At 42.0% G+C, this 26,971-nt stretch overlaps 1 protein-coding gene across 1 annotated transcript in view; it reads right to left on the reverse strand.

Moving 5' to 3' along the window:
- SEMA3D (semaphorin 3D) overlaps positions 1 to 26,971 on the reverse strand; it is a 301,084-nt gene that overhangs the window by 44,398 nt on the left and 229,715 nt on the right. Inside the window, exons 10-13 of the mRNA XM_075343494.1 lie at positions 10,495 to 10,609; positions 7,327 to 7,396; positions 3,978 to 4,122; positions 3,629 to 3,770 (exon numbers count right to left, since the gene is read on the reverse strand). Coding sequence (XP_075199609.1) covers positions 3,629 to 3,770; positions 3,978 to 4,122; positions 7,327 to 7,396; positions 10,495 to 10,609 — 472 coding nt within the window. The remainder of the gene's footprint in view (positions 1 to 3,628; positions 3,771 to 3,977; positions 4,123 to 7,326; positions 7,397 to 10,494; positions 10,610 to 26,971) is intronic.

Below are 26,971 nucleotides of genomic sequence, written 5' to 3' on the forward strand. Positions count from 1 at the left end.
TAACCCCTTCACACCATGGTAATTTTCCATTTTGGGGCTTTCGCTTTTTCCTCCCCTTATTCAAAGAGCCATAACATTTTATTTTTCAGTCAATATTGCTGTATGATGTCTCGTCTTTTTGTGGTACGAGTTGTACTTTTGAAAGACACCATTCATTTAACCATATAAAGTACTGGAAAATGGAAAAAATATTCCAAGTGGGATTCTAAAAGTCACTAGTGGATTTTAACAATCGTTTGCAATATGACTCAGGATATATGCCAGATCAGAATCCCAATTTGCAGACACGGTGTTTCGGGGTGCTTGCCCCTCGTCAGTGCAAAATATGTGGTGTCTGATCTGGCTTATGAGAAAGCTATGTGGGGACCACATTCTTCAGATCCGTATAAGTAGACAGATACTAAACCTGTATAGTTTTCTCTTATTTAATTGGTAAAAAAAAAGCGTTAAAAAATGTTTCATTTGTCGCCATTTTCCGTAACCTGTAACATTCTCATTTTTCAGCATCAGGGGCTTTGTGATGTCATATTTTTTGCGTCTTCAGCTGACATTTTTACTGATACTATTTTTTATTAGATGCAATGTTTTGATCTCCTTCTATTGAATTTTATTGTAAACTTGCAGCAGCCAAAAATCATAAATCTGGAGTTTTTAATTTTTGTCTATTACGCCGTTTACCGATCAGATTAATTTATTTTATATTTTGATAGATCGAACATTTATGAACATAGTAATACCAAATATATGTATTTTTTTTATTATTATTATTATTGTTTTATTTCCAGTGGGGCAAAAGGGGGGTGATTTGAACTTTTCTTTTTTTTCATATTTTTTAAACTTTTTTTTACTTTTTATTACAGTATTTCCTATTCCTCTTAGTGGACTAGATGATCGCATTAGCACTGCTCTGTATAGCTCATGATCTCCTGTGAAAACCGGCTCACAGCCCACGTTCACAGGAGGATCGTCATAACAGACACACGGGGCATTGGCTATGACCGATGAGAGCAGAGAATGGCACAGTCCCCGCCAGCAACTGTTAAATTCAACTGTCAGACTGACAGTGGGATGTTTAATTTTATTTTACTCACTTATATAGATCTATTAATTCCACAGCGCTTTACACACATGATCAACACTTTACCCATAGCAGCTCACATTCTAAATTCCCTATCAGTATGTCTTTGGAGTTTGGAAGGAAACCAGTGAACACAGAATAGACCCATGCAAACACGGGGAGAACATACAAACTCCTTGCAGATGTTATCCTTGGTGGGAGTTAAAACTGGTTAACAGCTGCAGGTAGATCACTGATCCACTCACAGCTGTTAAGGGGGCTTTACACGCAACGACATTGCTAACGAGATGTCGTTGGGGTCACGGAATTTGTGACACACATCTGGCCTTGTTAGCGACGTGGTTGTATGTGAAACGCACGAACGACCGTGAACGATCAAAATTACTCACCTAATCATTGCTCGTTGACACGTCGTTCTAATCCCAAATGTCGTTGCTGTTGCAGGATGCAGGTTGTTCGTCGTTCCTGCTGCAGCACACATCGCTATGTGTGACACCGCAGGAATGAGGAACATCACTGTACCTGCGGCCACCCGCAATGAGGAAGGAAGGAGGTGGGCGGGATGTTCGGCCTGCTCATCTCCGCCCCTCCACTTCTATTGGGCAGCCGCTTAGTGACGCCGCTTAGTGACGCCGCTGTGATGCCGAACGAACAACCCCCTTAGAAAGGAGACGGTTTGCCGGCCACAGCGACGTCGCTTGGCAGGTAAGTATGTGTGATGGGTCCTAGCAATGTTGTGCGCCATGGGCAGCGATTTGCCCGTAACGCAAAACCGACGGGGGCGGGTGCTTTCACTAGCGACATCGCTAGCGATGTCGCTGCATATAAAACAGCCTTTAGAGGCACATGACGGCTCATAAAATCAACCATTATTCGCAGGGAAAAATTCCGGCTTGGCATGTGAGCCCGCATTAAAGGCAGGGACACGACCTATGACGTAAATATTCTATTTGAAACACATTACAAGAACAATAAACATTTTTATTGTGTGTTTTTTTCACAATGGACTCAAAGTGCATTTGGAGAGTAAATTGGACAATTACTAGTGTCATTTTAGTCATTTGATCTGGACCCTCAGAAAACAATATATTGTCTCGAGTTTCTACTTAAGGTTTTTTTGTCATTGACTATTTTGAAGATTTTAGCCTTTGAAGTACTATATTTCCACATACTTTGCACTACTAAATAAAATGTAAGTAATAGTTTAAATCCAATAAAACCTTAAAATCTTAACTGTATCCCTGAAAGGATCTACGTTATTTGAAATAACACTCTCTATGTCAAATTCATTTTGAGGTTCACATACATTATTAACAAGTGAAAATCAATATTTGGATGGCATCCTATGTAAAGGGACTAAGAAAACCAGAGGAAGTTTAAAGATTCAATTCACTGAATAATACAGGCTTTCTATGTTTCAATTGCCAAGCTCAACTTCATCAAGTTGCAAAAGTGCCATGCTGTCTGCCAATTCCTAAATATTAAATATTAATAAGCTATTTCAGGTGAAAAACAAAACCAAGGAACGAAAGCGCTGAAGTCACTGTTTTCAAATAAAACACAAACATTGCTTTAGAGATTCCATCACACAAGCTGAAGCATGTTATTAGCGGGAACGACTACCGGAGAGAGATTAGTCAGGACTATAAAGTATCGTAAAACGAGTCTCCCAAAGATGTATTGCAACACAGGTTACATCTGTCATAAAAAATGAAGTAGTAAGTCAGTTAGCAGTAAAATGTAATTAATATAACTTAATTCAATTTGGAAAAATAGATGCAAAGTGTATGACACAGATTAGAGGATTTTCTTAGTGAGAGGAAGGGTAAAAGGGGTTGAAAGCAAAAGTCGCATTCAGTATTGCCACTAAGTTTGACAAATACAGAAAGGATACAAAGAGAAATTAATTGGTGGGCGCTGCAGACCACAAAGGCAAGAGGAGGCAGATGTAATAATTCAAACAGTTTATTGGCACAACGCATTTCTAAGACAACTTGTCCCCTTCATCAGGTTCATCTGATGAAGGCGACAAGACGTCCAAGAAATGCGTTGTGTGAATAAATTGAATTATTACATCTACCTCCTCTTGTCTATGCAGTTTGCAGTTCCCAGTAAGACTGTCAATTAATTTTTATTTTTATCTGTGTAATCTTCCTCCACATCAGTGTGAGAGGGTGACAGTCGGAGCTGCAGGGGACATATCTACACATCTTTACCTACGGATACAATCACGCCAGTGAGACTTCACCGCAATTCTTGAGGAGCCTCTATGACCACGTCTAATCCATTAGACACATGCTCTTTACCAGGCTTGTGCAGGGTTGCCCAACTGTGTTAACAAATGTGCGTCCCCGTAATATGCCCTCTAAATTTGGATCAACGGCTCTCACACAGCAGCTCGCCTATGTCCCTGTCCCTTTTTTCTTTTACATAATACAGAAAGGAAGGAGTATTAAAGGGAATCTGTCAGCAGGTTTTTGCCACCTCATCTGGAAGTAGCATAATGTAGGTAAAAAGATCCTGAGTTCAACAATGTATCACTTTGATTACTGAATGTAGCTGTTCTGACACAATCAGAATTTTTAGATTTAGTCATATAGCTGAGCACAGAGAGCTCTCCTCCCCACACCAGGTTCTCATAGAGATTCTTCATTGACAGTAAGGTGTCAATCACAAGAGGGGGCATGCCAGACTGTCATGCACATGCCAGCTAGATCTTGCAAGGATAATCACAAAGTGATAAAGCCTTTAGTTTAAGTAAACAACAAAAGGGAGCCTAATAAGAGAGGCATAGTTGATTTTAGTTTTTTAACCCCTACAGCATGCTGGCTTCAGCTTAAATAGTAAAAGTCTGCTGACAGATTCCCTTTAAATAGACAATAAAAAAAGAGATACATACTGTTCCAGGGCGTGGGTAAGGGATTCTTCCATCATATTGGACCCACTTATGATCTGGACTTTCTTTATGAGCATAAGGACCATTGAATACTCCCCTTATGTCTGCCATGCTATAGACACATACAGCAGATGCTTTAAATATAGAGCTAAAAGAAATAGAAAATAATTTCCAGGTGTTAAGATGAACAATAAAGATCATCACAATTACTGTAAAATACTGTAACCACTATTTTGACTTTAGAAACTACTCAATCTCAGTATGATTATTCCAGCACTAATCATTTATTTTCATTGCTCGCAGTTAAAAAAAAACCCATAAAATTATTTTGGCATAAATATAAATCTGGAGATAAATTGGAGATAAAATCTGTAAATGCTGACAGCTCTGCTATCCATCATATTAAAACAACATGAAGAAATAATGAGATCACTCAATGAGGGGCTCCTTCAAGTTCAACAATGGTACACATGGAAGAAACATTTTCTGTGATTTTGGTGGCATACCTTAATTACTCAACTTATACCTAATATACGTTTACTATGAAAGGTTCTGTGTGACATCATCCCAGAGCTTATGGCTAGTACATCACATAAACTTAATTGTCCATATGTTAAAGCTATAATGATTCCTACTATTGAAAGGTCAGGTGAAAAAATAAGAAGCAGTTATTACCATTAACTACAGCTATCTTCGGACTACTTTGGTAGTCTGGATGTAATTTTTATATTTAAGTATTCCATGATTTGAATGGAGTGCATATAATCCTAATTCAAGATGTATTCTACAGAGAAATTATCATGAATTTATTTAACCCTTTTGAGACGGGCCCAATTTCCATTTTTTTTCATTTTCATTTCTTCCTCCCCTTCTTTCCAGAGCCATCATTTTTTTTATTTTTCTGTCCACATAGAAATATGAGGGCTTGTTTTATTGTGGGACAAGATGTACTCTATTTTCCGGATTGTAAGACGCACTTTTTTCCCCAAAACTGGGAGTATAATGGGGGTACATCTTACAAAATAGATATGGCTTTCCGGGGCTGCGGTGGTAGAGCGGGGTCGTAGAAGGCAGGGTCACAGGACAGGCTCGGGGGTGTTGCAGCGCATGCCATTGATCTGCCGGCGGGCTGCGGGGGTGTCATTGCAGTGGCATGACTCAGGAGGGTCACAGGATGGGTTCTCTCGGCGGCGGGTGCATTGAGCTGACTGCGGACTCCATTGAATCACCCGCAGTTGATGCAATGGACTTCAAGAAAATGGTGGTGGGGTCCTATCTGCGCACGAGCCGCCTCCGCTGCCATTTTGTTGAAGTCCATCTAGTTAACTGCGGGTGATTCAATGGAGCACTCAGTTAGATCAATGGCACCAGCCGCCGAGACACCCCGTCCAGTGAGTCTCCATTCTGTGACCCTCCTGAGTCACTCCACTGCAGTGTCACCCCTGCAGCCCACCGGCAGATCAATGGCACCCCTGAGCCTGCAGTATCACCAACCCCCCTGAGCTGCAACACCCCCTCCTCTGAGCCTGCAGCATCGCCGACCCTGTGACCTTCCTGAGTTTCTCCACCACTGCCGCCCCCCCTCTGGTGAGCATTAGGATAAAGAGGCACTAGGATTATAAGATGGGCCGTCATATTAACATAAAAAAGCCTTTTTACCTATTTTCCTCCTCTAAGTTTGGTTTGTGTCTTACAATCCGATGCTTCTTATAAAACAAAAAATATGGTATTTTAGAATGGCACCATTTATGTTACCACATAGTGTGATGTAAAATGTGGAAAACATTCTAAATTCCCAAATTGTGAAAGAAATTGAATTCTGATGTTTTCTGAGGAATTGTTTTTATGGTGTATATTTTGTGGCAAAAATGACTTCACAATATAATTCTCCTCATTAGTATGATTATGCTGAATACGCCCGCATCCGACTTGTGCCATACATGTCCAGTTTTTTTACTAATTTAGTTGGGGGGAAAAAATCAGAAGTTTGCAAAAAAATAAGGGGGAGGGGGAGGGAGGGAACTGTAATGCCATTTTCCAAGATACATAATGTTTTCATTTTGCGGTTGATGACTTATTTTTTGAGGGGCGAGATGATGTTTTTGGGTAGATATGATGTTTGGTCGCTTGTTATAGTATACAACATTTTTTTGTGATATTGCAGTGACCTAAAAACGTAATTTTGTCATTCTTGAATTTTTTTTTTTTGCTGACAATGTTTAAAGATTGTGTTAAATGCTTTTTATATTTTGATAGATTGGACTTTTTTCTGAATGTGTATTTTTTATTATCTTTATTTTTAATGGGGAAAAAGGAGGGTGATTTGAACTTTTTTTTCATATATTTAAAGACGTTTTTTAACTTCTTTTCACTTTTCTTTTTTCTGATCGCTTGTGCTATATCCAGCAAATGCCATAGCATTGCTTTAAATAGTGGAAAACACTGTCATCTTTGAAGTCCGACTACAGGAGGTTTCAAAGGAGGGCTGCTATGACAAGCATGGAGCTCTTCAGTAGATATCATGCTGTCATAGAAACTTATCAGCGACCCCCGATCACGCCGATGGGCGTGATCGGGGGTCGCCCATGCCGGCACACGCCCATGCCGTCACGTATTAAATCCTGCTGACAGTTTGATGGTGGAATTTAACTGGTTAACAATCACTAGTGGAACTCCACTCCACTTGCAATTGTTAGCAGCAGGTCCTGGCTGTAACACACATCCTTTACCTGCCGAGTATGGGGTGAGCTCGCTCAATACACCCGCGTCCGACTTGTGCCATACATGTACAGCGAATGTCGTGACGGGGTCAAAAAATTGGAAAATTTAAAAACTTCACATTATTTCCCTATCTCCCTTATGAAAAGCAAATTTCAAATGGATACTATGGTAAAGTTAAAATGTTTTAAATTAAGCAGATTTATCATTTCAGATATTGAAGAATTAAATTTATTTGAATTAATACAAATTAGAAATATAGCCATCCTCTCTGACATGAGTCTGACCTCTTTTGACTTCCTCTTGAGTATCACAAGATCAAGGTCAATCTAAAATCAACAGACTTGGAATGTTACAAAAACCTCCCCAAACGGAGCATACAGAATAATTAGTCTGCTATGTCAATGATCATGATCCATTGCTCCGATGAGGAGATGCTAGGTTCATGCCAGAATTAAACAGGTGGACACTAGTAGAAGATTTTATGCATATTTTCATGTAATCAGACGTATGTTTATATTACTCATTCCTGTCCTTGGTGATTTGATGTTTCGCTAATGAAATCATAATAAACTGTGAAAGTGCTTCCATCTGAACAAATTCACTGGAGGAGAATGCAGAACAGAAGCAATACCTTGTGGTGGTGAAGATCCCATACACAACTGGGTTCCGATCATCCTTGGTTGGAAGTAAAAACACATCTTCTATAAAGGATAAGAAGTAAAAACACTGAAGTTACTAACAATATAGAATAAGAAATAGGATAGAGACATTTTAGAATGGATTTCTGTGTATGAGTAGAAAATAATTGGTCTTATTTTACTTAAGTAGCTTCTAAAAGAATAAACTAACCATTGGCAATATTTCCTTTCATAGTGAATAAAGATGTAAATACATTAAGTTGCACATAAAAGTTATCGGGGACATTTATCCAAGAGTGACATTTGTACTTTGGTCTTAATAAAATGTAAAATTGAGTAAAATGCACGAAATTATGACATCTTGGGCGACCCATGTGTCACAAACTGAAATCTATCCCAACCACCACTTTCTCTATAATTTATTCCACTTTCACGCATAAAGTATACTAAATCTGTTGGGACCTGATTTACAAGGTCGGTGGAAAAAAGGAAAAATTTTACAATTTTTGTGTCATTAAAAATGTGGCCAAATATGTTTAAAATAGATTTTCACTTCTTTGTTAAGTATCTGCCTATTCTAGTTGAAGTTGTCTGGTCTTTTGTCGAAACAATCAAAAAACTATATAACTTGACAGTTACACTGTTATTATATTGTTCCAATGCACATTTTTACATAAAATTATACAGTATATATATGTATATATTATATATACATAAATGTATATGTATATATATATATATATATATATATATATATATATATACATACACACCTACACTAAGAGACTACAGGGGGCTTTACACGCTACGATATCGTTAATGTTTTATCGTCGATGTTACATCGTTAGTGACGCACATCCGGCGTCATTAACGGTATTGCAGCGTGTAAACTTACCAGCGACCTTAAACGTCCTCCAAAGTGGTGAAAATTATTCACCATAGAGAGATCGTCCTAAAACCAAAAATTGTTGATGGTTGTTTCTTAGATGTTGTTCCTCGTTCCTGCGGCAACACACATCGCTCTGTGTGACACCGCAGGAGCGAGGAACCTCACCTTACCTGCGTCCTGCCCGCAATGAGGAAGGAAGGAGGTGGGCGAGATGTTCGTCTCGCTTATCTCCGTCCCTCCGCTGTGATTGGCCAGCCACTTAGTGACGTCACGGTGACGTCGCCGTGACGCCGAATGCACCTCCCCCTTGATCGTCAGTCACAGCAACGCCGCCGACCAGGTAAGTGCGTGTGACACTGCCGTAGTGATAATGTTCGCTGCGGCAGCGATAACACGATATCGCATGCACGACGGGGGCGGGTGCTTTTGCGTACGATATCGCTAGCAATTGCTAGAAATATCGTCGCATGTAAAGCCCGCTTACCTCTGAAGTAATGTATTTCTAAGAACTGTACACATTTTTTGGGGTGTATACCAGAGATATACCAGGTTATACAAAGAAATACAAAGACTATGTGTATGATTAGGAACTGTAGGTTCCTGAATTCATCACGTCACTGGGAATCTACAAAATTACTTTTTTTTTCTAGTTGTACATGAATGACATTTAATTACTGTAAAGTTAAGAGTTGATTTACCAAAGACCTGATAGGCATGAACAAGCCAGACTTGATTAGGGGTGTGTTGGAGTCAGACGCTCCTAATTCATTAAGAGGCTCACTCCTCCTAATGAATCAGTCGCATCTGACAACTGTTGTGCCTTCATGTGTGCCAAGGAGTGAAATAAGATTTCTGGATTAAGGTGCACCAAAGCTCACCATGAATTAGACATGTTATGGTGTCATGCCCCTGTCCCACCAAAGTTTTGTTAGTAGAAACGCAAAAAGTCGCAAACTTTTTGTGACTTATCCAAGTGTTTTATGACAGAATTCTGATGAAGATGTAGAAACTTGGTTCTCAAGATCAATGTGAATAGTGGCAGTGCCACATAGACAGTGGTGGACACCGTGTCATACTTAGCTACACCGCTCGCCATGCTACTATACTTTCTGAGGACCCTCTGCACGCACACTTATGAATGTCTTTTGACCGAAACATCTGAACTTGTGCTGGTCGTACAAGTTCTTCACAATAAAAAACACTATTCACATTGATCTTGAGTGCCAAGTTTCTTCATCTACTTGAGACGGTTTTGGACCCTCCTTGTGCACCACTCCAGAAGTGCCGTGTGTATCAACTCACTAGGAATTCTGATGAAAACACTTTTGGTGGATTGGGGCTTTAGATTTGTTTTGTTTTTTTTTAGTCAGTGAATGGGAACCATGTCTATTACACCTAAATATGGAAAATCTAAGAGACTGCAAAAGCATTATCCAGGCTAATCAATTCCCTGATCTCCAGGCTAATATATTTAATCTAAACTGACTTATTGTAGAAAAATTCCAGAAGAAATTTACGCTGTTTATTGTTATGTTTGTAGAATATTTCCTAAGCTGGATATATCTGAAACAAATTCACAGTGGATAATTCAGTTTTTAGCCTCTGTAAATATATTAAAAAAAAATTAATTTATAACGGTGAGGAATTTAAACATTTTAAAAACTTTTTTACAATACTATGGCTATACTTTAGGTACACAAAGAGTAACACTAAACATAAAAATGACAATATAAAATTGATTATTTTCAACTAAAAATCCAATTTTTCAAATTGTTACCCATATGCTGTAAAATTTTCTGCAGATTCCTACTATCACTCATCTCTGAACTAAATCATGATAAAATATTTCACAACAGGAAGTGACCTGGATGGGAATGTACAGCACTTATGTAGAGATCTGTTTTTCTAAGGTCAATAATACAACTGTCAATTATATTTTCATCAAAAGTAGTTATCTAGATAAGACATGTTGTGAGATATAAAACTGTACAAATCATATAATACACAAAGTGTACAGAGAGGCAGAATCAGACAGGTGGACACATTCATCCTCATTTATCATACTTTGTGATCTAAGAATCTGAAATGAATGTTATAAATGAAGCCAGATTTACTATCTGTGACTGTTCATGTGACAGCTATGTATATCTGGAAGGTGAACTTAAGAGAAACTTTCCTGACGTATTCTCCTATCCGTCATAGCTGAATATCAAACTGATGTTTTATTTTTGTCTCAAAAAATAAGGGATAAGTGATATCCCAATCAACTTACGCAGTTCATCGAAGAATGTATCTCCCCCATCTGGACCCGGTATGGAGCATACCAAGCGTGCCTTCAGAAATGTTGTCCATTTATTTATCAAACTGCGCTGGCCTCCAATATCATTCTAGAAAGAAGACAAAATTATAGCAGAATAATCAAATTTCTGAAATTTGAGAAAGAAAATAAATAAAAACTATATATCTATGTATACGTATATATATATATATTTATATAGAGCCATAAAGGTAGAAAATATTGGAACAGTATTTATGGCTGAGAAATGGGATATTGCAATAGATAAAAAACAAAAAAGTAAAGGCAACATCTCCTTAAACTTGCAAACAAGTGAGGACCTTTAAGAGCCCCATGGCAATTTTTTGGTTAAAAAAAGGTTCAGTAGAACAAACACATTGCCAATGGGCCATTAAAAGTCCTCACTTATTTGCAGTTTTTAGTTTAAGTGCTGCCCTTATCTTTTTGCACATATACAGTACAGACCAAACGTTTGGACACACCTTCTCATTCAAAGAGTTTTCTTTATTTTCATGACTCTGAAAATTGTAGATTCACATTGAAGGCATCAAAACTATAAATTAATACATGTGGAATGAAATGCTTAACAAAAAAGTGTGAAACCACTGAAAATATGTGTGATATTTTAGGTTCTTCAAAGTAGCCACCTTTTGCTTTGATTACTGCTTTGCACACTCTTGGCATTCTCTTGATGAGCTTCAAGAGGTAGTCACCGGAAATGGTCTTCCAACAGTCTTGAAGGAGTTCCCAGAGATGCTTAGCACTTGCTGGCCCTTTTGCCTTCACTCTGCGGTCCAGCTCACCCTAAACCATCTCAATTGGATTCAGGTCTGGTGACTGTGGAGGCCAGGTCATCTGGCGTAGCACCTCATCACTCTCCTTCTTAGTCAAATAGCCCTTACACAGCCTGAAGGTGTGTTTGGGGTCATTGTCCTGTTGAAAAATAAATGATGGTCCAACAAAACGCAAACCGAATGGAATAGCATGCCGCTGCAAAATGCTGTGGTAGCCATGCTGGTTCAGTATGCCTTCAATTTTGAATAAATCACCAACAGTGTCACCAGAGGAGCACCCCCACACCATCACATCTCCTCCTCCATGCTTCACGGTGGGAACCAGGCATGTAGAGTCCATCCGTTCACCTTTTCTGCATTGCACAAAGACACGGTGGTTGGATCCAAAGATCTTACATTTGGACTCATCAGACCAAAGCACAGATTTCCACTGGTCTAATGTCCATTCCTTGTGTTATTTAGCCCAAACAAGTCTCCTCTGCTTGTTGCCTGTCCTTAGCAGTGGTTTCCTAGCAGCTATTTTACCATGAAGGCCTGCTGCATAAAGTCTTCTCTTAAGAGTTTTTCTAGAGATGTGTCTGCTGCTAGAACTCTGTGTGGCATTGACCTGGTCTCCAATCTGAAATGCTGTTAACCTGCAATTTCTGAGGCTGGTGACTCAGACAAACTTATCCTCCGCAGCAGAGGTGACTCTTAGTCTTCCTTTCCTGGGGCGGTCCTCATGTGAGACAGTTTCTTTGTAGTGTTTGATGGTTTTTGCCAATGCACTTGGGGACACTTTCAAAGTTTTCCCAATTTTTCGGACTGACTGACCTTCATCTCTTAAAATAATGATGGCCACTCATTTTTCTTTACTTAGCTGCTTTTTTCTTGCCATAATACAAATTCTAACAGTCTATTCAACAGGACTATGAGCTGTGTATCCACCAGACTTCTGCACAACACAACTGATGGTCCCAACCCCATTTATAAGGCAAGAAATCCCACTTATTAAACCTGACAGGGCACACCTGTGAAGTGAAAACTATTTCCGGTGACTACCTCTTGAAACTCATCAAGATAATGCCAAGAGTGTGCAAAGCAGTAATCAAAGCAAAAGGTAGCTACTTTGAAGAACCTAGAATATAAGACATATTTTCAGTTGTTTCACACCTTTTGTTACGTATTTCATTCCACATGTGTTAATTCATAGTTTTGATGCCTTCAATGTGAACCTCCAATTTTCAGAGTCATGAAAATATAGAAAACTCTTTGAATGAAAAGGTGTGTCCAAACTTTTGGTCTTTACTGTGTATATATATATAAATATATATATATATATATGTATATATATATATATATATATATATATATATATATATATATATATATACAGAGAGAGAGAGAGAGAGAGAGAGACATATATAACATAAGACATTGGAATACCACAAAACAAATAAGATATAGTGGGTGCAAATCCCTCCATGCCAGCTTTGTCCAAGGCAAACAAATTAAAGAGAAAAAAGAAGGCAGCACTCCAAAAGTAACCAAAAAATGGGCATGGGCTAATAAAGTCCACATGTTTTGTTACTTTTGGAGTGCTGCCTTGTTTTTTTTCATATTCTGAATATATACCATATATATATATATTCTTCTAAAGGCAAACAGAAAAATAATATAATTGGGCTAGCTACATCTTTGTTTGTAATCCACATGAACTGTAAAAGAAAGACTCATGTAAATAACAGTAATAATACCAGCTCATTAGCATAATATTTCAACAATTCATGTTTACTTCATATCTGGACATTCAGTAATCCTGAAAATCTAGTTCTTAAGATTGGAGTTTGAGAATGCAAATTTCTGCTTCATTTATTGTCTATGGGACTGTCAGAAATAGCTGACCGCTCTACTCTGCTACAGTATCGTATGCAGTACTGTAAGAATGCATGCTCCATCTCATCTCCATTCAGTTCCCTGTTCTCAGGATCGCCAAGTGTCTTGGCAGTTGGACCCCTTGAAGGGGATAACCTATAAACTATAAGGGTATGTGCACATAATGTCTTTTAGACACTGTTTTTCCTATAGCATCTTCTTTGGCATCCAATTGGGAGCTACTTAAAGGGAACCTGTCACCACTTGTTCAGCCTATAAGCTGCGACCACCACATCTGGTGGTGCAGCATTCTAACATGTTGTATATAAGAGCCCAGGACCTCAATGCCAGAGAGTGTGAATGACGTAGCCGCGTCATGCACCCCGACTACAGAAGGAGGAAGACAAAGATGGCCAAAAGAGGCAGCGCTGGCACCAGACAATGGAGACACCCATATGGCCCAACTCCACCGCAGCGCAACTGTTAAGTGAATATTCTAAAGTGTTTTTTATGTTCTACACAGTGGCCTGGGCTCTTATATACAGAATGTTAGAATGCTGTATCTAAGAGCCCGGTGGTGGTTGCCGCACCTTATAGGCTGAAAAAGTGGTGACAGGTACCCTTTAAGAAATGGTTAAGCCACTTCTCTTGAAGAAATTAAAAACTGCTCAAAAAGATAAAATACATGGACACCATTGCACTGCATGTGTTTATTCCTCCTAGTACGCTTCCAGCACTTTTTCATGAACGTTCCGTGTTGCACCTGCTTGAAAAAAAGTGGTGTACACATACCTTAAAGGATTGTCCCATAAGAAACATTTATCACTTATCTACAAAACAGATGATAAATATATGATCATGAGGGGGTCAGGCTGCTGAGAACAAGTATCCTGAGAATGGGAATGCCAAAGTTCCTTATGTTCACAGAGCTGTAGTAAGCATGTCCAAGCATTGCTGGTATAGACACTGAGTGAAGCAGTGGTTGCAAGTTCTGACTACTGCTGTATTCACACAGGGAAATTAACATGTTTCTACACCCTTTTGGTATAACTGATGTTTATGATTAGTGTTCTTGGTCTATAGTAGAGATGTGCTCTCTTGCCGTGTACAGGAGCCATTTGCATTTCCTGACCCTCTAGGACCTGAGCTCATATTACGATTTATTGCACTGCTGTGTTGCCACTAGTGATTTGCAAAATAGTGAGATATTCTGGGTATTCGTTATATAGTGAGCAATGGTGTATTTGCCTTGCTATATTCAGAAGTGCCGCCTAGCAGGTTTGGTGCCTGATTTGCAGGCACTAAACATGCTGGACTTCTTAACCAATCACAGTAATGCTGCATCCATCTTGGTTGTGGCATTACTGTGATTGGCTGGCAGCGCATCATCATAGGGTCTATAAAAGCCCTTTCTCCGCCATTTTGCGCACATTGCATTGCCAGCATCTTTCTCCAAGTGCTTCATACTCACCGATCAGCGGCACGGCGTGTCTGTCACACTGCTCCCACTGCCTTGCATTCTTCTTCCCTACCTGCTCATTAGGCTCATACATATTCACTGCACCCACTCATTAAGCTCATACATATTCACTGCTTCCCCTGACTGTGATTGGTTTCCATCACTTAAACACTGACAATGCCATCCAAGTAGTGTAGGGCAGCCTCCATGCTGGCACTGCCACTGTTGAAGTGCGGGGTCGTGTCCCGCTCCCTTCAACACTGACAATGCCACCCGGGGAGTGCAGGGTAGCTCGCACTTCCATGCCGTCACTGCCACTGTTAAAATGCGGGGCTGTGCTTAAACAGTGCAGTGCCGGAATGGAGGTGCAGGTTGCCCCACACTCCCCGGATGACACTGCCAGTGTTAAAGTGCGGGGTCATGTCTCGCTCCCAGCTAGCCCTTCAACACTGACAATACTGTCCGGGGAACAAATGGCAGCCTGCACCTCCATGATGGCACCGCCACTTTTAAAGTGTGGGCCATGTCCCGCTCCCTATCAGCCCTTCAACACTGACAACGCCACCCGGGGAGTGTGGGACATGGCCCTGCACTTTAACAGTGGCAGTGCCGGCATGGAGCTGCGGGCTGTCCCGCACTCCCCAGACTTTAAGACAGAGTGCTTCAGATCACCAGAGGTCATGCCATGGGAACCCGGTATGACCTCTGATGAACTGAGTAACGTCACTGCTGCCAGCCGGGTCCTTCTTGTCAGTGTCTCCTGGATCCTGGAGAGATTGGACATGTTTTCGATCCCTCTACGTTTGGATGTAGCAGAGCCAGGACCATCAAGGGACCTCGTGTGGATTACGTCGGACCTGGATGGCTGTATGGGAGGTTAATAAAGTGGTGAAAGAGGGTGATTTTTGTTTTTTATTTCAAATTAAGGAATTTTTGGGTGTTTGTGTTTATTTAGTGGTTAGCGCTGCAGTTTTTCACCGCTGGGGTCCTGGGTTCAAATCCCACCAAGGACACCATCTGCAAGGAGTTTGTATGTTCTCCCCATGTTTGCGTGGGTTTCCTCCGAGTACTCCGGTTTCCTGGCACACTCCAAAAACATACTCATAAGGAACCTAGATTGTGAGCCCCAATGGGGACAGTGTTGCCATTGTATGTAAAGTGCTGTGGAATTAACAGCGCTGTATAAATGACTAAATATTATTATTATTGTTTACTTTGAATTATAGATTAATGATGGGGAGTGTCTCATAGATGCCTGCCATGATTAATCTAGGACTTAGTGGCTGCTCTGGGCTGACATTAACTCCCTCATTGCCACTGCACCAGGGCAACTGGAAGAGCCGGTAAAGTGTCGGGACTGTCACATCTAATCGATGCAGCAATTCCAGGTATTAGTTGTCACCTGTGCAGCACATGACACACAGAAGATGCCACCCCAAGCCAAGAAACCTGGAAGGTCAGAAAAATTGTACAGCTCCTGTCCGAGGCCCAAAAGAACAGGACCAGGGTTGTACAAGCGATTTGCTCATCTCTAGTATATGATAATTTAATCTGATTTGCTATAGTAGCTGTGATACCCATAACATAGTAAACTATACAAAAATAATGGACGTTATATTTTTGTACATTTACATATCCATTTAAAACAATATTATTCTTTTACATCAGACAAGCCTTTGACGTTCAATAGCTGTATTGTGTCCTTGATGCTTAAAACAGGGTGAAAGGGAGAAATGTAGTATCTCCTAGCCAATACAAAGATAAACTTGTTTGGAATTTGAAGCTTATTTTCCAAACTATTCATTATCACTTCAGACTTCATCTAATTTTATTCCTTGAAATACTTTCTTGAATTAAAGCGGCAATAGGTTTTTAAAGGTGCTATTCAAGTATATAGTACCACTAAGGCACTGCCAAATTTGTTCCTAAGGGGTGCTTCACACACAGCGAGCTCACTGCCGAGATCGCTGCTGAGTCACGCTTTTTGTGACGCAGCAGTGACCTCATTAGCGATCTCGCTGTGTGTGACACTGAGCAGCGATCTGGCCCCTGCTGCGAGATCGCTGCTCGTTACACACAGCCCTGGTTCGTTTTCTTCAAAGCCGCTCTCCTGCTGTGACACACAGATCGCTGTGTGTGACAGCAAGAGAGCGACAAATGAAGCGAGCAGGGAGCAGGAGCCGGCGTCTGACAGCTGAGGTAAGCTGTATCCAAGATAAACATCGGGTAACCAAGGTGGTTACCCGATATTTACCTTAGTTACCAGCCTCTGCAGCTCTCACGCTGCCTGTGCTGCCGGCTCCGGCTCTCTGCACATGTAGCTGCTGTACACATCGGGTTAATTAACCCGATGTGTACAGCAGCTAGGAGAGCAAGGAGCCAGCGCTAAGCAGTGTGCGCGGCTCCCTGCTCTCTGCACATGTAGCTGCATTACACATCGGGTTAATTAACCCGATGTGTACTGTAGCTAGGAGAGCAAGGAGCCAGCGCTCAGTGTGCGCGGCTCCCTGCTCCCTGCTCACACTGGTAACTAATGTAAACATCGGGTAACCATACCCGATGTTTACCTTAGTTACCAGTCTCCGCAGCTTCCAGACGGCGGCTCCGTGCAAGCGCAGCGTCGCTTGCACGTCGCTGCTGGCTGGGGGCTGTTCACTGGTCGCTGGTGAGATCTGCCTGTTTGACAGCTCACCAGCGACCATGTAGCGATGCAGCAGCGATCCTGACCAGGTCAGATCGCTGGTCGGATCGCTGCTGCATCGCTAAGTGTGAAGGTACCCTAAAGCAAGGATGGTATAACTATACAATATCCGTGACAATTGATATGGTTACAGTATTGCACAAGCCTGCACATTTCAGGACAGATAAGACAATTTTCATGTGTGGTTAAACAGATAAAGTTGGAAAAGAGGGCTGATAAGGAGAACAAAGGTCTGAGTGCAGTATTCAGGGAGAACTAGGAGACTCTGGTCACACATATACAGATATATAGGACATATAATGTATCAGATAACTGCTGAGCACATGTGTGAATTGTATACAATATGGTTTCATCCAAATATATCATGAAAACTCTGTGACCATAGACTGGGGCCATTGTTTTCTTTTATAGCGGTAGGAACTGAAATAATAAATTTCTATAGCAAACAGATGTGACAATGCACTGAGCACATTCTGAATCCATGATGGTCTTTGAACAGTGCTCATTGCCTTCATCATCGTCACTGCGTCATGACATCATGTCTACCTTGATGACAAATTATCTCTATTTTCACAGATGTTAAAGCTTCTATAGCCAGAACTGAACAAATCTTGGCAAGAAGCATTATTCTTCATTTGCGCTTAGGTAAAAAGGAAAAGGAGAGAGAAAGAAACGTAAACTTTTGATTCTTGGTTTAGATAGTTGACATTTTAAGAAGGCAGCAGATTGCAGATTAAATTCTTCTTAAAAAGAAGGAGTCTCAAGATATTTATCAGGTTAAAGAATTGGCTTTGAAGGTGCAAGGATAGGGCTTACATACAGTATAGGAATAGTATGACGCTAAATATGGTCATAACTTGTCACAGAGGGTTATCTCAATTATAGGGGTTCATCAGAGCAAAATTAAAACTTTATCCTTGGCTTTATAAATTAAAAAAACACCAAACTAGGGGGCCCTTTGCACACTACGACATCGCAAGCCGATGCTGCGATGCCGAGTGCGATAGTCCCAGCCCCCGTCGCAGCTGCGATATCATGGTGATAGCTGCCGTAGCGAACATTATCGCTACGGCAGCTTCACATGCACTCACCTGCCCTGCGACGTCACTCTGGCCAGCGAACCACCTCCTTCCTAAGGGAGCGGGTCGTGCGGCGTCATAGCGACGTCACACGGCAGGCAGCCAATAGTAGCGGAGGGGCGGAGATGAGCGGGACGTAAACATCCTGCCCACCTCCTTCCTTCCGCATAGCCGGCCAGGACGCAGGTTGGAGATGTTCCTCGCTCCTGCGGCTTCACACACAGCGATGTGTGCTGCCGCAGGAACGAGGAACAACATCGTAACATTGGTCTTTCCCAATTCATGGAAATGACCGATGCTACACCGATGATACGATTACGACACTTTTGTGCTCCTTAATCGTATCAAAAATGCTTTACACACTACGATGTTGAGAGCGACACCGGAAGTGCGTCACTTTCGATTTGACCCGACCAACATCGCACCTGCGATGTCGTAGTGTGCAAAGGGCCCCTAAGTCATCTCACCTCCCAACAATTACCAGGATCCACAGCAGGACACACCTTAGTCATTTACATCAGCCATAAGTAGTAAAACTGAAAAATGAACTGGCACACCTGTTGGTAAAAGTGTAATGTGCAGGGGCACATTCACACTACGACCATTACCAGACAAAACCTAGGATAAAACCAATTATCAAATATCCTGCAGTAGATATCCTTTTTCCCCAAAAATAAGCCCTACCCTGAAAAGAAACCCTAGCAGCAATTTTCAGCATTTTTGGTGTAAGGCTTAAATATAAGTCCTACACCAAAAATAAGCCCTAGTTGCGATTCAATAATGAAGCATCCATTCAGCTAAAAAAGTTAAAGAATACTGTAGGACACTTCATTATAGAAAGCAGACACCCCCAAAAGAGAGAAGACAGAAGACCATGCAATCATACTCACCAGACACTGGGCAGGAGGACCTGCAGTGGAACACATCAAGGGCCTGTGGTGGAACGCACACCCACACACATCAGATCGTGCACACATAAGATCACACACCCACACACATCAGATCACACACCCATGCACTTCAGATCGCACACCCACACACATCAGATCACGCATACACACATCGGATCTCACACACAATCACACATCAGATCGCACACACAATCACACATCAGATCGCAAACACACTCACCACATCCAGTGATACTGATTGCTTTCAGTCGGAAGGGGAAGATGGGACACAGTGCAGTGGAACACAAGGTCCTGAGGTGGAATGCATGGAGACCTGAGGTGGAATGCATCGATGCATTCCACCGCAGGTCTTCTATGCATTTTACTGCAAGTCCTCATGCTCCACTGCACTGCGTCCCAGGTTCTCCTGCCAGACGCAATCGGTATTGACAGATGGCATGAGTGTGTGTGCGATCTGATGTGTGTGTGTATGTGTGTATGATTATGTATGTGCGATCTGATGTGTGTGAGTGTCGGCCAGAAGCAGGGTACGGCTGCATGGAGCATACCTACTGAAAGCGCCCACCAAAGATCGCAGGAGGACCTTGGAGCGACGCAGACATCCAGGTAAGTATCAGTCCCCTGGGAAGGGGGTTCTGCTTTTTTTGGGGGGTGGGGCTTCAACCAAAAGAAAAATCTTGCTTCCTGGTATAAGCTTTATTGGCTGAGGCTCCGCCCCTTCTGGTCACATGGGTTTGACCTCAGCATATGTCCTGCAAGTAAAAAATTAAATCGATTGTATAATACTTATGCTAATTCTAAGAGGGGAAGGGAAAAACTATGAACACCCCCCCCCCAGCTATTATCTGATCCTCAGCTGTTATCACTCAAGAAGCTGATGATTTTATAAACTTTACTTTCTTGGATATCAAAACCTAAATATCCGAGCTGACCACTACAGGTATGTATAGAATCAGCCTGATAGTGCCAGTATAGTACTGGCTTTAGGTTATATTCGAAAATCCTAATTGGTTCCCTTTAAGGTATTATACAAACACTTGTTAGTGGTATTAACTCACCTCTGTAAATCATTTAGATCTGAGAAACGAATAACAGAAATAAATGTTCTTTCTATGGCGTTGCTCTTTAATCTGTAATATGCTACCATTGCTATTGATAATATATTATCACAGATTGGCATTTTGTACTGCCATGAACCCATACAGAGGACTTGTTTTCAGCAGCACTTATAGAAGTAAGTAGAATGCTATGCCCTCTGTAAAATAGGTTGTGAAAACTCCATTCCCATTCATGAGATGTGGATTGTTTTGGGATTTTGGTACAGCATTCACAATGAATTATAGGTGAACTTTACTGTGAAATACCACTTCCTTGTGATTCATTCTCATAAAACCGTGTTATTTAACTTTCTTCCTTCAAACGCACATAGGTAAACATGGCCCTCACACTAATTGCTTCTTATTAGCCGTGCAATTTGTTTGTTACCTAGTTCTGAATGGTGGTTTATTTAATAGATTGTATAATAGAACCTACTGTGACCTGTGCCCTTGCTGGCCTAATTACTATGACATGTTTAGAATATGTTATTTCCCAAAATTTCTGGACAATTAATATATTATCATTATGTGAGGTGACTGTGACCCAGAGTAGTAATAGTAATCATTCCCAGAACTGAAGAATAATAAATAGACAAAAACCTACATTTATTTCCCATCCAGATTTCACTTTCTTTGACAGAACCGCGGTGGTGATGGAAGCCGAGCATTATACATGAGACACCGGACCAGTTCCAGGCAGGGATTGTAGACTATATACATTGTAGAATAAGGTTGTATAAAAATAATAATCATGTCATTAACTTCAATACTAAGAAAATATTACCAAATTCTAAAAGCAACACATTGAAGCTGGCTGTATAGCATTGGATGTGGAAAATGAAATCCCGGGCAGAACACTCAAACTGTGGCATGTACCTGGCAGCATGGAAATCCCATATTTTAAACAATGAACATATTTGGCAGCGCTAATATTACGACTCCCTAGCCAGTGGCGCTATCACATGCACTTATTAAAACAACAATAAACTGTAGAGCTGGGCTGTGCCAACTGATTTTATAATCACGGAAAGGACACAGTAACGATACAATCCACATAGGTGTCTGTTACGCCTCGATTTAAACTCACCCACTTTATACAAACAGAATGAATGTGGTTAGAAGCAGGAGATTGCTTTTTTTCTTGTAAAAGGAGTTTACAATCTAAAATGTGCTGGCTTCTGCCAAAAATATGTCTACATATAATAAAAGTACACCAACTGTAAGAAGGAAATGGGGCACAACAAGGTGTCTTGGAAAAATGCAGGATGTAAGTGAAGTATGCTGGAAGGACCTCAGACAAGGACTGGGCTACACAGTTAAAATAATGGGTCAGAGATAGATAGCTCTAGGGAAAAAGTGCACTTTGTGATATGTCACTGATAAATACTGAAGAAAACTGCAATCATTGTGTCAAATACTCCTGAGAATTGATTCCAGACAGAGACGTATCATTACAAGTGCTCTAAGCCCTGGGTGACAGACAAATAAACTGCTTGAGCATTTAATTATAATCATCTCAAAGGTTTCCAGATTTATATAATATGGTTCACCCAACGAAACCTAAATGCTCAGTCTGTTACCTGTGTAAATCATATTGAATAGTAGAAGTTAACTCTCATACTTTAATAACTGGTTCCCACTCACGTGTACTGATGAATAACGCCAAAGTTCATTCTTTTGGGGTTTATTTTTATGTAAAATCAAAGGTGGCACAACAACACGTGTCCAGCATCTTCATATTATATGACTGCCATTACTGACAGAGAAAGTGACTTTGCTGCCTCCAACTCTTAGGATACTTGCCCACCCCGACATGCTGCATGCTGGGTGCAGCATGTCTTCTCCTGCAGGACCGCGAGTGCAGTCCGCAGGATACCGCAGTTATCTGTGCCCTCAAAAAGGGTCGGGGCCTTTGCAGACTTTCTCTTTGTTCTCCCTGTGAAGCACAATCGCGGCTCCACAGCAGCTTGGGAAGCTGTACCGCATGTCAGTTTACGCTGTGGAAAAACAAGCACAGTGGGCATACGCGTTATACAAATCTATCCACTGTACTTGTATTGTACAACGTGGCAAAAACATACTGCGTTCAAAACGCTGTGAACCCTGACCATGGGTGTACCGCCCCAGTGTTGGTCAGGCTGCTCGGATCTGGGATCGTGGTGGCTCGAGGTGCCCAGAACCGGCTTGGAGGACACTTGGCTCCGTGAAAAGGGGGTATTTACAGGGGATAGGTTCGTGACGCCACCCGTGGGTTACAGTAAGGGGAGTACCACCGCTGCTGTAAGGAGAACCGGGGCAGATGGAGTTAAGCAGCCTGATGTTAGTCCCTCCACAGGTAGGGATGGCCCCGGGCTCAGGGGTGTTGGTGATTATTTGGGAGCGCAGGGTGCAGGGGATCAGAGTACTCACTGTGGGTAGTCGTGATGCTGGATGAGGATTATAAATTAGACACGCACGCTGCAAGTAAACCAAGTTCTCTGTGTGCCACAGTCACTGCGAGGAGCACGTCCAGGTGTCTGCTCCCACCAGTGCCACTTGATAGTCCGGAGCCTACCTCCATGCACAATTTAGTTGTCTGTTTGTGGCCCCATGGCTTGAAGCTGTAAGGACACCGCTCACTTTGGTAAAGTGTAGCTGTGCTCTTGAGGGCTGGCACTTGGGACTTCAGTAGGCTGCTTTTGGCTGGAAAACCCTGTCCCCCGCATTGTGCCCCCAATCTCTGAGCTCTGTGCAAAGGTCCCTGAAGGTCTCCTTTCTCAGCAGGTCAATTGTCAGTACGTTGAACCGGCTCCTGACCTAGGGTCCTGTACCCCGTCGTGCTAGGTACTGATCAGTTTCTTTTGGGCTTGCTGGTGCCAACAATCCTCCTAAACTATGTTTGTTGCACCCTTTCCAATGTCACTGCCCCCGATCCCTGACTCCTCTGGTCCCGGACCACCATCTGCGACCCAACCAAGGTCTAGCCCCCCGGGAGCTCACTCTCCCCAGCTCCTCTCTCTTTGAGGTCCAACAACAGAGAGATGAAAAATCGACCGCATACAGCTGCTATGCCAAACAAATTCTTTTTATTCAGACGATTTTCTCCATAGGTGCAGATAAAAATGCGGGAGGTGGCTTGGATGCGAGTCCCTCCAAAGGACGACGGCCGTTTCGTCTGTAAGTCAGACTTCTACGGGTCCACGTCGGGGAGTGGCCGCATGCACCTTAACAAGGGGAGTGCATCCAAGCCACGTCACCGCACGTTAAAAACAGAGGAATTAACACATGACAGTGATTTACGTGAATGCAGACAAAACATCCCATTTAAAACATGGTCATACAAACAGTGTTACATACATTTCCATACAAATACAAAAAAAGGAAAAATTCCACTGAAAGGTACACGGGCATTTAGCAATGTCATATCGACACATAACACATTATATTCATATTATTCTTCTTGATGACATATCAACTCATTTATCAAATGATCTAGAATAGATCAACCACTCGAAAATAATTTACAAAAACCGGTTTTATAAAAACCGGCTTTATAAAAATACCACTAGGTCGTTACGGTCATTTAAGCCCAGGTTTCCCTGCGCTCCAAATTTTATTATCATATTTGCTTCTTTTCGTAGCAATAATTTATGGAGATCGCCCCCTCTCTCTTTGAGGGCTCTCACTACTCTCCTCTTCAACTCCTCAACTCCTCAACTGACTCACTTCCCTCCCACCAGTCTGCCTGACCCCTAGGTGGGTGGCTCTTTTCCAGCTAGACCACCCACTGGTGTGCCTGACAGGTCATGATGTGAGGTGTTGATTGGGATTTGTGGTGCTGTTGGTAGTGACACCGGTTTCTTAGGAACCTGGAACCACGGGGGTTAGGCCCTGCACCCTGGGTAAGGATGCAGCACCCTGTGGCACCCTGATGTACTCAGGGGTGCCACAATGGCCACGCAGCCTTACACTGCATTTATTTTCTGTTATGAATTGAGAGATTGTAAAATAACTCTGCTGCCTTGCCTTTTTAGTGCTCAACTCTCTTTTGTATTCTGGAGATTGAAATAAATTTATTGTTTCGTCTGGATAAATTCTGAGGTATGGTCTTGGGTTGGAGTATATTTAGGGAGCTTGATTCTGAATATTCATGTCTGGGGTCTGAATTTAGTCTCAGGAATATGTTACCAGTAGTGATGGACGAAACCGCAGATACCCGGAATCGGCGGATGCATTTGGATTTTTTTTAAACAAAAAAAACAAACAGTTCGGGATCGGAATTCATTCTGAATATCTGGCCAGTCGCTGATCTCCATATAAGTCTATGGGACCAAAAATCAAGCACTTTAATATGGTGGTAGAAAGGACTGAGGGCATTAGAGCAGGCGTGTTATACTTACCAAGTCTCCCGTGTGGCCGTAACACTACTTCCACAGCCGCTCATCATCCCTCATGCATATGCATTGCTTCCTACACCCACCGGTAGTCTAAACGTATGTGATGGCTTGCAGTCAGACCGTGCCCCACCCCATGTGACAGCGTGTCTGACGGTTTGGAATTACACACACTGTCTGCGTCTCTATCGTAGTCTAAAAATAAATAAATATTGTGATACCCAGCACAGATAAAGCATATGGCTACAGGCTGCAGTCCCCAGCCGTGTGCTTATCTTGGCAGTATATTAAAAAAGGAGGGACCCCATTATTTAAACAAATAATTGAAAAAAAAATGGAGTGCAGTCTCCCCCAATTTTGATACCCAGCCATGATAAAGCTGACAGCTGGGGGCTAGTATTCTTAGGCTGGGGAAACCTATGGTTATTGGGCCCCTCCCGAGCCTAAAAACAGCAGCTTGCAAATTTCAAGTTTGAAAACCATACCGAAACGGCGTAAAAAATGCTTTTGTGCTGAAATTATTGTACCATATTCCTGCACCAAATCTGCATCTCCTGGCAAAAAAATGCATCAATTCCACACCAAAACAACATTGTGTTCTAATGCAGTTCTCATAAAACTCCAATTATCTCTGTGGCAGATGTTCTGATATCTGAATGCTGAGCCATGTATAAACCACAAGCACACCACTAATTGACAGCTTTCTCTAAAGATAGAAAGCTGATCAATGGTTGGGTGGGATTTCACAAAGCAGCTAAGTGGCACATGACATTTAGTCTTGAAGTGATAATCTCCTGCTAATAAAACACTTATTTCAATGAAATACCAACACAGAGCCTAATAAGTAACACATCCCTGGAATCAGGATCTTAGCCCCAACACCATGCTGTTATCAGATTGCATAACAAAAACCTGCTGACAGATTTAATTTAATGTCTTGTTAATTGTTTTGATGTCTGAATTGTTTAGTCTTGGGTCTGATTTAAAGAATTAATTTAGAAGAAGAATAGAAGATGACTCCTAGATTGGTGGGGGTTGATTACTGGGACCCTCACTGATCACCAAAGTGGTGCACTTTTATTCCTATTAGAATAGAGCAGCAGTGCCCATGCTTGACCGTCACTTCACTCATTTTCTATAGGAATCCCAGAGAATACCAAGTAGAGCACTTCGGCAGTCCCATAGAACATAAATGGAGCTGTGGATGAATATGTGCACTGTTGCTCCATTCTAACAGTAATTATCCACTTTTCCATGGATAGATGATAACTTTTTCCTACCAGAAGACCATTTTGATATTAGTTTCTAGTCTGATGGCTGATATAATTGAAATATGCAAAGAACTTTGGCATCTAAGGTCTGTACTTATGAGGTTTTATTTTTGGGTCTTGTCTGATGTTGAAATGTACATATGTGATGCCCTGGCCTATCAGGTCGTCACAGGGTATTGTGCAATCTGCCCTCCTGCACAGTATCCACCTCCTCCTTAGTTACTGGTCCCTGACCTTTGGTGTTGCTAAGAACAAGCTAATCAAAATCCTAGGAACTCTCTGCACCACACCCACCAGACACACCAGTGGCTAACCTGAAGGGAATAGGGTTGCCCACTTGGGGGATTGGTTAAGGGGAGGTCAGGAGTGTCAGGAGTCAGTGAGTTAAGCGGTGACTCTCGAGAGGAGAGGTCAGGAGCTGCGATCTTTGAGACTACTAGGTGGCAGATATTGGTCTGGGCCTGGTAGGAGCTGGACCCTGGTCGCAGGGGATCGTCACAAGGGGCACGGACTGTAGAGAAGGACAGCCGGCGGCCTTGTGCCATTACCGGGCAGGGGCCAGGGCATGACGGGGTACGTGGACCCCTAAGTCAGGAAGGAGCTTCAGGCGTTCTGGCAATTTACCCGACGAGGATGGAGCCTTCAAGATCCGTTGTCCACCTGCTCCAAAATCGGGGTACTAGCGCAACGAGGGGAATAGGACTTTCCCACTACATAGCCTAGAAAATCCCAAGCCTGAACCCTGAGAGCTAGCTCACCCAGTTAGCCATACTGGTGAGCGGGACCCGATTAGTTTCAGGCTAAAGGGACCAACTAGAAAACGAGGTGTCAAGGTAAAGGTCACAGACTAACAAGCACCACCAATGGGCACGAAATCCAGGCATGCTCCCTCCCTGCTGCAACGGTATCAAGAA

The sequence above is a fragment of the Anomaloglossus baeobatrachus genome, chromosome 4 (assembly GCF_048569485.1).
Source record: "Anomaloglossus baeobatrachus isolate aAnoBae1 chromosome 4, aAnoBae1.hap1, whole genome shotgun sequence".
NCBI lineage: Eukaryota > Metazoa > Chordata > Amphibia > Anura > Aromobatidae > Anomaloglossus > Anomaloglossus baeobatrachus.